The 14,089-nt window shown below is 35.6% G+C and overlaps 1 protein-coding gene and 1 long non-coding RNA gene across 35 annotated transcripts in view; one reads left to right on the top strand and one right to left on the bottom strand.

The window, feature by feature from the left end:
* DLG2 (discs large MAGUK scaffold protein 2) overlaps positions 1-14,089 on the top strand; it is a 998,134-nt gene that overhangs the window by 763,082 nt on the left and 220,963 nt on the right. For 30 of the 34 annotated variants that reach the window (XM_064644938.1, XM_064644939.1, XM_064644940.1 and 27 more), the window contains 2 exons: positions 1,135-1,203; positions 11,662-11,818. In XM_064644938.1, the coding sequence (XP_064501008.1) occupies positions 1,135-1,203; positions 11,662-11,818 (226 nt within the window). The remainder of the gene's footprint in view (positions 1-1,134; positions 1,204-11,661; positions 11,819-14,089) is intronic. The other 4 variants (XM_064644941.1, XM_064644945.1, XM_064644950.1 and 1 more) reach the window with 1 other exon arrangement.
* LOC135409445 (uncharacterized) lies at positions 1,197-8,403 on the bottom strand. Its single transcript, XR_010428215.1, has 3 exons — positions 8,155-8,403; positions 4,431-4,529; positions 1,197-2,440 (listed from the first exon to the last, which is right to left on the bottom strand). It is a non-coding gene; the product is annotated as an uncharacterized LOC135409445 (long non-coding RNA).

A 14,089-nucleotide genomic window follows, 5' to 3' on the forward strand; every position in this document is an offset into this window, starting at 1 on the left:
ATTGGCTATGCTACAGTATGAAATGCATGTAAAATAGATATGTTGCTCACTAATGTCAGATGAAGTAGCTTTTATTGAAAATAAGGTGTGCTTCTTGTGAACAAACAGGTTGAGATGTATACAAAGCTTGAAAGCAAGACAAAGTCTGCAGTTAGTAGAATCAGTGATATAAAACTGACCTAAAGATTTATTTTTAATGTGTACTTTGCATTATTAATACTGGGGCCTCACTACATGCTGTAACCATTTAAACTAATCAGAAGATAACCCAGATGCTTCTGCTTTTTAATATTTTATTTAAACAAATTGTCTTGGATAAGGAATACAATTTATTATCACAAAACTGCCTTTGACTGATGCCGTGTTGTTATCCACTAATATTTACAATATTATTATACAATAGTACAAGACATTAGTTAACGCATATTGAGTAGTTTTAACATAGTAATTATTTTTTTACGTTTCTTCATCATGTCACTATAACATATGAGAAGACATTAGACCTCAGGGTTTTCAATCAAAAAGACTTTTTTTTCATGGAGTCTGTGTTTTGCTTAGAAAATATGTTTTTTTCTAAATGTTGTGTCTTAGATTGATAAAATTCCATGTGGAAAGACTCAAGCTACTTAAAACCTGACAGAGCTAGTGTTGAAGTTGTATCCTGGTGCAATTTTAAACAGTGAATATCCTCTTCAACTGAGAATTCTGCCTGAGAAACACTGATAATTAGATTGATAATATTATCATTTGCTGTTTTACCTTCTGCTCCGAAATTAAATCTGCATTTTATGTTTAGTATATTTAACAGAACAATTAGCATTTAAGTTACTAAACTCTGTGTGTGTGTATATATATATATATATATACACTAAAAAACAGAATAAGAAATATATTGTTCTCTTAATTGCCTGCTCTTAATGAGAAATAAAAGCTGATTTTAAAGAAGAGAGATTGTATGATTGATACCTTTTTTTGAATAAATGAGCATCACCAAAGTCAAAATTCTTGAACATGTAAAACAATCTGATTGTTGTATCTGTTTTGCCATTAGCTAAACTGTTAGACACAATAAGAACATAGGAAACTTCTATTTCTTTAACAAATGCTTTTCTTTATTCTCCCTTGGTCATACAGTCATTCCCAGCACAGCACTGCAACGCGTCCACCCACAGTGAGCTTGCAGCGGACCATTTCTGTGGAAGGGTAAGATGATTCTCTGTTGAAGCTGCCTGTAGAGCTCTCAGATACCACTGAACTACCCACATACACATAGCTGTTCACTAGATGTGATTTTGCATACCACAGTGTTTCAGTCTGTGAGATAAAGCAATAAATAGTTTCAAATTAGTGCTGATCCTTTCTTGATACTTACACTGAAAGGTTTGGTTTTCATGGAGATGAGCATACCTGTCATGGTGATATGTTGTATACAATTTCTTCAATTCATCTCACTTGACTAGTGTTAATATTTACTGGTGTTAGCTGTAAAATGGTTCCCACTAATCATGGAAATACCCAGTGAAGTCTTACTCTGTTTTTTTAATGTATGAGTGAGTTTGTTTTGACAAAGCAGTGTCCAAAACCAAGGATGAAGAAGCACTGATAGAGAATATTAATCCTGTGCTGGTGTATATCTGTGTATATGAATGTAGAAGCATAGCTCTGGGTACATGGCTGACTCAATTTTAACTAAAATAATTGGGTAAAATGTGAATAATTCACAACCACAGTTAATATTCTTACAACTTTACAATATTAGAAATGCTGGTATTTAACACAGAAATACAGATTTTGTTTGCATTGACTGGCATAGTTTACATAAAATGTCATATTTGTTTCTCCCTTCCCACATAGAAATGTGGAACTGTTCAAAATCTTTAGTAGGCAAGGGTAATAACTTGTCATTGGCTGCTCTCAGGTCATATTTCAAAGCATTTCTTTCTTGTGATAAAAGTGAGAATACAAAGTTTCCACAGAGGAAAGATGTCATCTTATTGTATTTTGGTTTCTGTTACTGTACTGTGGTACAGTGAGAAAATGAAGTGGTAGATGTGTAAAATAATCCAGTGGAGCCTGAAATGGTTTTCTCAGAATTATTTTCTTTCTTATCTAGATCTAAGATCTAAGATTTTTAGTCTTTATTTAAAATATGCAAGACAACTATGGTAATTATTCATTGAAAATTAGACTGAAAAATGAAATTCCTACGGTAAAGGTACATATGACTTAAGGGCTGTCATCTGGAAGATAATTTTATAAATTAAGTCCTCATCATCCAGCTATCTTCCTCAAAACAGGGCCAATTTCAAGGTAGATCAGATTGCTGAGGGTCTTGCCCAGTGAGGCTGTGACTATCACCAGATGTGGAGATGGCACAAATTCCAGACAACCAGACTCAGTGCTTAAACACCCTCCTTTTGTATTTCTTTTCCTTTTCTCTCTAATCAACAGAGAGGGTCATAATAAATTCCCCTGTCTTTTCTTCAAATCAACTCACGAATAAATTGATGTTTGAAATAAAACTGGACTGCAAGAACAAGTTTGGTGGTGAAAACAGTGATTTGTTAATCATTATTGAAAAAATAAAGAGGGGAAAGAAAAAAATAATTTGCTCAATTGAGATTTAAGGAAAGAAATTCTATTGTAATGTCTCTGACTTGATCTACTGGACTCCATAATTCAAGAGGCATCCTGTAGCTTTTAACTCCTACTGAAATTTGGAAATCAATCTGTCTACATGAATTTTTAGATAAATCGCAGAATCTGTACTGGACACACAGACAACTTGCATATATTGTGTGTGAATCATTAGAGCACAGAAAATCTGCAGTTGACACCACAGGTCTCCTGTTGTTCAGGAGGTAGAAGAATATTGGCTTGTAATTATTACTAATCAACTTACACGGAATCATATTTCATTTCACATAGGAAAGTGGGACTGTGAACCTGTTCCACTACTGAGCAGAAATGAGTAATCAGCTCAGCCCTAAATATTTCATTATGTTAAAACTTGATTTATTCTAATGTTTTTGTGGATCTCATGCTGCCAATTATGTTTATAGCTAACACAATTTTGAGGTCAAAATAAAGTTCTTTTTCTTTTTTAGGAACCGTGTTTCCATCAATAGAGTCCTGTATTTAGGAGACCCATTATATTGCTTTTGAGATGCACTTTGTAAACAGCTGCTTTACCCGCAAGGCATCCCTGGCACATGCAGACATTTGTACCCTGCATGCTGGCTCTGTCTGACTGGCTGTGGAGTCACTGAAGTGATAGAATTATTGGATCCTATGGATGAGAAATTAAATTTGGGAGGGTTAAAGAAATACAGGGGGAATTGCGTTCACTGGCATTTGGTCCTTTCCACACTGTTGAATATGTGGTAATTGAGCTGGTCAGAATAGATTTTTTGAAAAACTTGAGTAGTTTTTTCAATTAGGTAATGGATTCATACATAAAACAATTTTATCTTTTTTTTTTTTTTTAGAGAGGACTTTTGTAGCCTTCATGTACAACAACAAAATTAATGGCAAGGTGGAAAAATAAAGATGTCTTTAAAGATTATTTTTTCTTTATATTCAAGCTATATATTCTTCAGAGTGTAATAACTTTACATGAGGTTTACAGATTTATTATGTGTACAAAGGCATGAACTTCAGGGGTGTTTGAGGTCATCATTAATGTGATCTCATTAGTAACTTCCCTAATGGTTTATTTGCATGGTTTAAAAACCAAGAAAACTCTAATGTTTGAATTCAAAAATATTGAGGTTTTGAGTTTTTGGTTTTAATGAACAACCTTAGCTGTAAGTATTCAAAATAGGAAAAATATTGGTTAAAAACAAAGCCCTGAGTTTTTTTGAAATCCTGCTGTACTATTGCACAGAGCTGTAAAGTTAGGGATGTCTGATAGCTATTCTCTCTGCAGTTGATATCCAGATTAAATTGTATTTTGTATGCTACCAGCCATCTCTTAGAAACTGGGATTTCAGCTTATTTGATAAGAGTGTTTCGACAGAAATATTACACCTATTTTTCAATGTGACCGAGTATCTGAAATATATACAAATATTTATATGTAAATAAACAGCATTTGAACCATGACTAAAGGTAAGAATTTTTATTCTGAATAGGGCAGCTATTACAGACCACTTCATGTTTCAAAAGTGTCTTCTATAAAGTAATTTTGGATGCTTGCTACTAGCTGACCGTGTATTGATATTTCAAAACATGGCTTAGGGGCACTGCTATTTTTAGATATTGTCTGTGCCTTTGAATACTTCCTCTCTCCTGATAGTTCAATTGTTTACAAACTGTAAAGCTGGAGCATTCATGGTAAATAGAGCCATCGAATGCTGTAAGTAATAGTTTACAGAAAAGTGGTTTCAATATGGAACCAATAATTTTTAAAAGCAGAATGCAAAACAAACCTTTCTAGTGTAGAGTTGCCTGTGTTGGGTATAGCAAGTGGAACAGAGATGCAGTTTTCAGGATTTATTTTGATTTTTGACATGTAAATCATGCACCTCCTGGAACAGGGAAGAGAGACAAGTGATTATATGAGACAAAGTATAAATGAACAAGCAGACAGGAATAATCATGTCCCTTATAGAACTAAAGAGCATATTAGCTGTCCTACATTATTGCTCTGGAAATCAATGAGATTTCTCAAACACAGGAGACATACTCCTGTGCATTTAAAGTAAATGTCAGGTGTCATGGCAAGAATACAGACTAGTTTTTCAAATGTGATTATTCCTGTATGCCAATTCCAACTTGCTATCTGCAGGCAGAAAACATTGCCTGGTGTGCAGGCTTTAATTCCTCTACAAAAGACAAAATAAAAGACTGTTAAAGTCCAGAGGTCTTCCTACAAAACAAATACAGTTGCACATGTATAAGCCAGTGCACTCACGCGTACATCAGTCAGGTTGAAGCCTGACTCCCAGTAGGTTCCCTTGTATTAAATATACTTCAAAGTTTATGACAAGTTAGACATGATGCTTGCAGAATAAATGCATTAAAATTTTAGTCAGTATTAAAATTAGAATAAAGCATTGCTTCTACAGTTAATGCCAACATTCAATCAACAAGAAATGCTAAGGAATCCGTAGTCAAATAAATGGACAAAATAGCTTTTTCAAGCAGAATGGGTAACTGTGGTAAGGAAAAATGATATTTTACTATGTGATATGATAAATGAACATCTGATTAAAGGCAGAATGCTTAGTTGTTAGTATGCCAACATTTACTAAAATGAAATAAGAAGTCACTAATCAATTACAGGTAGTGAGAATTAACACTCTGCACAAGGCCAAAGCATTATCTCAGTTTACGAATGTGATGTTACCCCCCTTGACTGTGATGGTCAGTGTGACAGCAGCAGATAAAAAGAAGGTTTCCTTATTTTTGTTATTAAAAAATTAATACAGGATAGTACTAATTAACATCACAATCAGGGATCAGACCTCACAATCAGGGTCAGGTGCAACACTGATGTGCATCACTGATGCGTGCAGCTCTTCCAGGCTCTGGGATGGTATAGGACTGGGAATTGGAGAAAGGAAGGTCTATCAGCTCCCTACCACTGCCTGGTCCTGGTGTTTTGGAAACCATGCAACAAAGGCAGAGGGAGGGAGGGGGGAGGAAGGTTAGGGGTAGAGCTGTTTCACATCAAAGTGGAAAGATTTTCCCAAGCCTAAGAGTGGAATAACAAGGGGAAGAGTAAAAACCAAGATGTAATAGAAGTGATATTGCAATAAGACAGCAGATGAGAGCAATACAGACAGATTTTTCTCTAATTGCATGAAGCAGACTTGTAGAAGGTATGAAAGAAAATCTATATAAGGAAAGCTTGGTTTCACCAGAACTCGATGTCTTTTTAAAAAGTGTGTATACGCATTTCAGGCCTTCAACCACTTAAGATTTCATATTCTCTTTTCTGTAATTAATCAGATTTTAAAACATCACATATGCTTGAACATACTCTGTCCATACAAGCTTCCTGTGCTAAATGCTGTGAAGAATGATCTCTGTTTGAACCACCTTTTTTAAGGTCCTTCCGTTATGAATGTCCTTTGGTTGCCAGAAATAAATATGCAGTTATTTATCAGTATTTTTTGAATCATGAGAGGAAAATGAGAAGTATTGTTCTGAAAGAGAAATGACTTGATTAGCCAAATGACTTAAAGGTAGTTCAGTGCTCACACAATGAATTGTCAGAAGCCAAACACTATATTCATACTGCTCAAGAGAAAGGGCTTTGATCCCTTAGATTTGCGATGTTTTTTTTCATAGAATCACAGAATGGTTTGGATTGGAAGGAACCTTAGAAATTGTCTAGTTCCAGCCCTCCTGCCATGGGCAGGGACATCTATCACTAGACCGGGTTGCTCAAATCCCCATCCAATCTGGCCTTGAACACTTCCAGGGATGGGGCATCCACAACTTCTCTGAGCAACCTGTTCTGGTGCCTCACCACCCTCACAGTAAAGATTACTTTCCTAATATCTAATCTAAATTATCCTGCTTCAGTTTAAAGCCATGACCCCTTGTAGTATCACTGCACGCTCTTCCCCCCAGTGTAATAGTAATGTGTGACTTTAACCAACTAATACAATTTCTCGCTACTTCAATTTTCCCTCCTGCTATTTGCTACTTTTAAGTAGCTGGGATGGAGACTTTTGCATTATATATGTGTAGTGCTTTGCACAGAGGTTGTGGAGCCTTAGTCATCTATTGATCCTACCCTAATGCAAGCAGTAAGATAAATAAATATTCTTTTGGGCTTTCTGTGACATGTGTGATTGTAACACCAAATCAACATGTGCATAAATGTATGTATACTTTCAACATCCTTTGTGAAGAAAGCAGCATTTTTGAAAAAATACAAACAAACAAACAAAAAACCCAAACCACCAACCAACCAAACAAAAAAACAAATAAAACCAAACCAAAACAACAAAAATCTGCAGACAAAGCAAGATTAAAGCCATATTTTTAAGTCTCTGCAGACTTGGGATACCTCATTGATTGTACATAACTGAAGTCTCTATGGTCTGTTATTTGAAAGCACCCAGTGTGCTTCATATTCCTGTAGATGTTTCAAAAAGCACAAAATCGTGTCAGCACTCCAATTTTGTAGATGGTGCAAAAGAAACACAAAGACAGAGCTGTGCCAGTGTGAGATGAATACTAAAACTGACTCTTTTCTTTAACGTAGAAAGCAGCACAAAATAAGCAAATTAAACATGGGTTTTCTTTCAGTTAATTATTATAAGAATTACTTGTTTTTAAAAAGCTCTTCATTTATCAGTCCAGTTTTAATCTCTTAAATTAAATCTATAATTATTATGCATTCACATCTGTAGAAGAATGATAGGGATACTCACATTTTTTTGTCTTGTCATTTTCTGTTTGTTAAAAAGAAAATTGATCAAACCAAATATTCAGTACAAATGTAGTAAAGAAAAAGTACTTGCTGTTTTCAAGATAATGAACAAATTAAACAAACATGAACAAAAAAAACCTTTTAAGAAGAAAAATACTGCACTTCAATTTATTTTCGGTAATTGCATTTTTATGACAAAAGAAATTTTTTTAAGTGTCGACATTTTACCTACTCTGGTTTGTTACTACTTATCAAATAATAATTTAGTAAACCTTTGCTCTTACATCAGGCCTGCAGTTTATAATGTGTTTTACAGAATCTGATCTTTTGCATTCCCTGAAGCAAATAACCAAGTCCATCCAAATTGATTCTGCCATTGATTTCTCAGCCTGTAAATTTGTGTGGATTGCAGCGCTTTATTTCCTCTTTTACTCTTAGCTCTATTAATGTGAATCTTCCTTTCTTCTTTCCCTACCTTTTTAATTCCTTCCCTCTTCTCTTTTACAGATGCACTGTCTCCCTTTATCCTGCTCTCTCTTTTCTTTGCTCTTTTCTTTCTTTTTTTGCCTTTTTTTCCCCCCCTTCCCTTCTGCTGCCTTCTGTCAGTCCAGGAATGTTTTCATCTCACAGTCCTTTCAAATTTCTGCTTGATTTCCCCTGCTGCTCTTCTCTGTTTGTATTTGGTAAAAAGCTGCAGGAGGCTATAAAACATGCACGCATGGAATTAAAGTGCTAGTATACTTTTTTAGCACCTAGAAGCTTACCTTCAGCCCTGTTTATCACAGAAGAAATTGCAAATGGGATAAGTAGTTAAAGCTGGAGGCAGAAACATGCAATTCAGAAACACTGGATGTCCGACTCTTCCTTTTTCCAGGGTAGCTACAGAGTGCCATCTATTGTCTCCAAATAAAACATTTTCATGGAATCATAGAATATCCTGAGTTGCAAGGGACCAAGAAGGATCATTGAAGTACAAGTCCTGGCCCTGCACAGGACAATCCTGCGGATCAAACCATGTGCCTGAAAGTGTTGTCCAAACACTTCTTGAACCTTGGCAGACTTGGTGCTGTGAGTGCTTCCCTGGAGAGCCTGTTCCAGTGCTCAACCACCCTCATTTTAAAATAAGTTGCCCTGAAATTACCTTGGCCTTAACTGCTGTTTTCTGCAGATAACTACACATTCTTACTGAGTGCATTTACTGCAAGAAAACATCATCCAAATTTAAGTTACTTTTCTGTCACTTCTTACTCTCCCATCCCCATGTCATCTTTAAGTGTTTGATTCCTTACCCTCTTTACAGCATTTATCTGCATTTTGTCTCATGTGTTAAAACTACATTAATAAAGATTTTTAATAAAGGCAAAGGAGATTTTCTTAATGTTGCTCCCCACATATTCAAGAAAAATTGGAGCACCTGTTCTTAGATCTCCTTAAACATCATATTTAGAGTTGACTGTAAACTTTTATATCGGGCAATAAAATTTGTAACATCTTATCTTCAGCTTTACTAAAGCTAGCCTTTACAGTGAGTGTTGCTAAAGCACTGGCAGATAACTAATTTCTGCATTACTCAAAACATCTCCTGGACAGTGGCTGGCATTGTAGTTTGTTCGCTTAAGAAATGTTTTTCCTAATTTAACTTCATAAGTTTTTGTAGTACAATCATGGCTAAAGGTTATTCTTGTAATGATGAAAACAACACTTGTGTGTTCTTGAGTTCACCTTTCAGATCCTGTCGGATATTCAGATATGAAAGAAATATAAAAAAAATGTTATGGATGGTCAGCCTCTATACAGCCAAATTTGAGTCATGGCCAAAATGACCTGATTAGACAAAAGAGCAGGAGCTGAAACTCATTGCATTCTAATCACAGCTTCTGACATTTCCTTGTTATTGTCTGAGCTTCCTCTGAACATAATCATCCAAGAGCAGAATGTGAATTTTGCTGTCAAAAGGCCAAAATTATAAAACAGCACTGGCAGCATTTTAGGCATAAATCTGCTGACTTGATCAGAGACAAGGATTAATAACTGGGCCAACATTTTGTTCAGCTGCACAGCTTACTATTCAGTAGATACCCAGTTGTATTGACCTAGTTTTGCCCATAGCGCTGGCTTTCAACTATTTGATCCAGGCTGCCTGTCATATGTGAAAATACTCATTTTCATTTTGAACAAGATCTCTTCTGATTTCTCACCAGCAGAGCATGCAAATAGATTGGTTTGACTTTGCTGCCTCTTTTTCTCCATATTCAGGTAAATAATAAATGGCAGTAGCTCAGCTCTTGCAAAGTATTTCTGATGTGTAGGACACAAAGATGACAAGTGTTACTGTATCATTTTGGACATGAGGAAATGGAAGCTGGAAGAACAAATGACTTGCCAAGATCACTCAGCAGCACATGGGCTAAGCAGGGAAGAGAAATCATGCCTTCAGCTTACTGTCCCAGTTCTGCTCCAACCCCCAGGCCACACTTCTAATTAAAAACCTGTTTAGACTTCCTAGATCTGGATTATTTTACGTCTACTCTGCATATATTTAAGAAGGTGTTAAAGGGGTTGCTACAAGGCAAATCAACAGCCATGATCCAAAAGAAAAGGAACTCTGACTTTATTTTCTGATTGTTAAAAATACTTCAAGAATACACAAACTCAAGACAATATATCTTTTTCTCACAGCTGTATTTTTAAAAGGTTGTTTTCTGACTTCACACTGTTAAAAAAGTTAAGAGATGAAGGGCCATACAGGGTAGGACTAATACTTTGCTTTAGCTTTTTCTTTCAAAAATATTAAGCTTCAGAATAATGTTTTGGAAAGTTGAGATGTTATTTCAAGATCATGAGCAAGTTGGAGATCCAATTTGGACATTAGCACTGGGCAAAGATGAACAAATGCCTACTGATTTCTGAAGTAACGTATCAAGATAAAGTCTCCATGTCAAGATGAAGTCTACATGTGTACAGCCATAAGACTTAACTTGCATGAAATAAAGCATCCCTTGATTAATCTCTTCTCTCCAATTTTTTTTCTTTCTTTAAAAATAAAATGGGAATGAAAAAACCATTTGTGTGATGTAGAACTGCCATATAGTATGAAGGAAATATTGAATCATTTATACAAGAAGCATTCTGGAAAATGTTGCTGTAAATGGTGTGTATTTGTGTTGCTGGTAACTTTTATTTGTAAAAATAGAGAATGTGTAGAACACCCTGTTTCTCTGGGAGGAGTCACAGACACATGTATGTGTTTGGGAATACTTGCAGGGCTGGGAGTAAAATTTACACATACTAATATAACATCATTTACACTTGTTCTAAAAATTAAATTGTTAGAGAGATTTGAAACGGGGTAAGTACCAATAAATGTAGCAGGTGTGTGTATACAGGGTTGTGCGTGCTTGTGTTTCCAAGGGACAGCCAGATCTGAGGCCTCATATGTAAAGATTGGGAATAGGAATAATATTTGGGACCCTTTCTCAAAGATGATTGCTTAGGAAGTTATCTCTTTCTGGACATAAATTTTCCCATCAGTAAAATGCATGTTATGTTTACATCCTTTGGGGCATATTTTCAATTTGCAGAAGAAAAGTGTTGTATGAGATGTACCTGTTATTATTTATTGATTTCTATCATAATTAATAACTTTTTAAACAAGTACAGCAATAGCAGGTATCCCTTGGGCTGGTTCAGTGATAAAGCTGCAGTGTGACTTTACAATTGCAAGCTCCTGAGAATGTCAAAAAAGAGTTTTTAATGAGATTCTGCTGTATTAGCTTGATCATATAAATGTTATTTGCTCCAAATCTGTCAGGATCAGATAAAACTGCCATTGCTTTGCCTGGAATTTTAAGTTTTTTCTTTGTTCATTTGTTTCAAAAGCAAAACTAGAACTTAAAATAAGAAGGTACCATATAAATATTGATTCTCATTTTATATATAGCATTGCTATAAATTAGATTATTAAATATATTCAGTTTTGTTTTTTCTTTTAATAAATCTGTCACTTAACATAGTGAAGATGAGTCCAACGGGCTAAAATTAACAGAGATGTTTGGATTCAACCATGAGGAAAAAAAATAAAATAATGCTGGTTGATTCCTACCTCATCTGTTCACCAGTTAACAGATTTTTGTCATTTGTTAAATGGTTTCTTTAGGCAATAACAGGCAACTGTGTCTTAAGAAAAATATATTATGCCTAAGATGCTATGAAAAATGCATACACAATAAGAGGTGTAAATGGATAAACATTATCATTTTGTTTCTAAACAGAGAGCCTCGAAAAATCATCCTGCATAAGGGCTCCACAGGACTTGGTTTCAACATTGTGGGAGGTGAAGACGGGGAAGGCATTTTCGTGTCTTTCATCCTAGCAGGTGGGCCTGCAGATCTCAGTGGAGAACTGCAGCGAGGAGATCAAATTTTATCTGTAAGTATTTCTGTTGGGCTTTCCTGACCAACTTCATCTTGTTCTTTGTCTGTACTGCAGGGGACACACAGAGATGTCTTTTTCGTTTCCATGTTTTGAAATCCAACCTGCAAAAAATTTATTACTTAATATTTTGGGTTTGTTTTTTTTGTTTGGTTGGTTGTTTTTTTGTTGGTTTGTTTTTTTGGGTTTTTTTTGCATTTTTCAATGTTGTTACTTGAACTTAACTCAAAATGAGACTTTCACTGCTTAATGCTATCTACGGTATGGTGACTCTGCAGAGAGAACCTAAGCACAGTGCAGACCTAAGCATCTCCCAGTTTGGCCCACGATCCAGTTCCATTTTTCCAAAAACACACTACTGACTTCAAAGATATTTCTCAGTTTCGGATTTTCTTGGAGGAGAGCAAGCAGTACAATGAAATCATCTGTACTGAGGCTGCCACCTAGTGTGCACTAAACTGCTTAACAGGCAGCTCAATACAAGAGGGAGATTAATTAGGTTATGTTAATTATCTCTGTGCCTCTAATGAATTTGATGATCCCTCTGAAATTCTTTTTCAAATTTTAGTGGATAAAAGGCTTTGTAGCTTGAGGTTATATTTTGCATGCTTAGTCTCAAAAACATCTTTTTAATTTTTCTTTCATGTATATATTGATACCACACGTTTAAAAAGCAGAACATTTTGTTTTAGGCTCTGTCAAGTAATTGAACATGACTGAAACAATATGAATGTAAAGGATTTTGAATTACAATGAAAACCTTGAAAATGTGGTTAGATATCCATTCACATTATGCTGCCTTACAGAAAAATAAATAAACTATCCTAAATTCGTACAGTTGTGACTGTTTCATGCAAAGCACATCAATAGCCTTAACGCAAAGAGCTGAAACATGGGAATTATTTATCCTACGAGTGATGGACCCACTAGGCTGCAGTGTCACGCTGCCTCCCAGTGTTGTGCTTTCTATCCCTGTGAATCCTGCATACTTGGCTGCACTTTGGTTATAGCTAAGGGTGGATGTGGTTATGCAGCACTTTCCTGATCACTGTTTAAATTCATAAGAAAGCTGAGTATGGTTTTCCTATATTGCTAAGGAGTGACTTGGCCTATTCTATGAAAAGTGAATTTACCTTCCACCTGTCAAAGTTTTGGTGTAAAAAGATGTCTGGAGCTGTTTTGCAATACAAAGAAAATCTGGTAAGTTATCACTAAAGAGATGCAGTAACATGACCTAATGATCATAATAGTGTGTTTTATCTAGACCTATTCCTTAGAATTGCTGTAAGAAAAAATGATAAAGTGCAAGTAAAAGATGTTTAGGTGCCTGTGTGAGTTGACACGGGCAGGCAGCTGGAACAATCACAAAACCACGGCTGAAATGTAAAGAGTACATTTATTTCATTACCTCACTGACTGGAGGATTCCGAAGCAACACCCAGGCAGAGGCACATAAGTGTGAACACAGGCACTGTCCGTCATTGCGGACAGTGGGCCTGCTGTTTGCACCAATTTATCAAGGACCTGCACACTTGTAGTTTACAATCATGCTGTGATCTCCCTTGTGCTTTTTTATGATCTCTGAGCTTTAATCTTCTCTCTCCCTAAACAGGGAGCTCAAGTATGTCCATGAGACTGTGTCCAAGTCTCTCAAAACACCCACATTATCTCTACACAGAAATTCTGCTTCTCAAAACAGAGGATAAACGGCAGCAGGCATAATATATGAGGTTTCCCACACTGTTATTCTCCAGGCCTTAGCATTCCCAACTGCAAAGATACTGGAACCAATCTACCATCCTCCTCGCCATTCTTTCACTTTTAACCCTGTCCTCCCAACGGTGCCTTAAAGAGTTCTTCAAGTAGAAAGTTTGTAGGGAACTGCAAGAGGACCAAAATAGACTCTTATACAGTTATCAATATGAAGAGATAAGAAAGTCAAAGGCCTGTGCCAAGAAAAGCACACACAAGAAACTCAAAGAATAAAAATAGAAATTTCTTTAGGACAAATATGCACTTTATTTTTCTTTGGTTAGATGCAACAAAATAGGACTGACTGACAGAACATTATGAGATCAAAGCCTTTTACAGTACATTATATTTAGAAATCCAGAAGTTCAAATTTAAAAGTCCATTTTCCTTTATTTTTAAGCAAAATATATTTAACGCTGTAGAATACAGCAGCAGTTGAAATTTTAAACTCTGATTTTTTGTCTGTCTCATAATGATGTTTTCCATAAATTCTAATTAATGTTACCAGTGTTGCAT

Source organism: Pseudopipra pipra, chromosome 2 (assembly GCF_036250125.1).
Source record: "Pseudopipra pipra isolate bDixPip1 chromosome 2, bDixPip1.hap1, whole genome shotgun sequence".
Taxonomy (NCBI): Eukaryota; Metazoa; Chordata; class Aves; order Passeriformes; family Pipridae; genus Pseudopipra; species Pseudopipra pipra.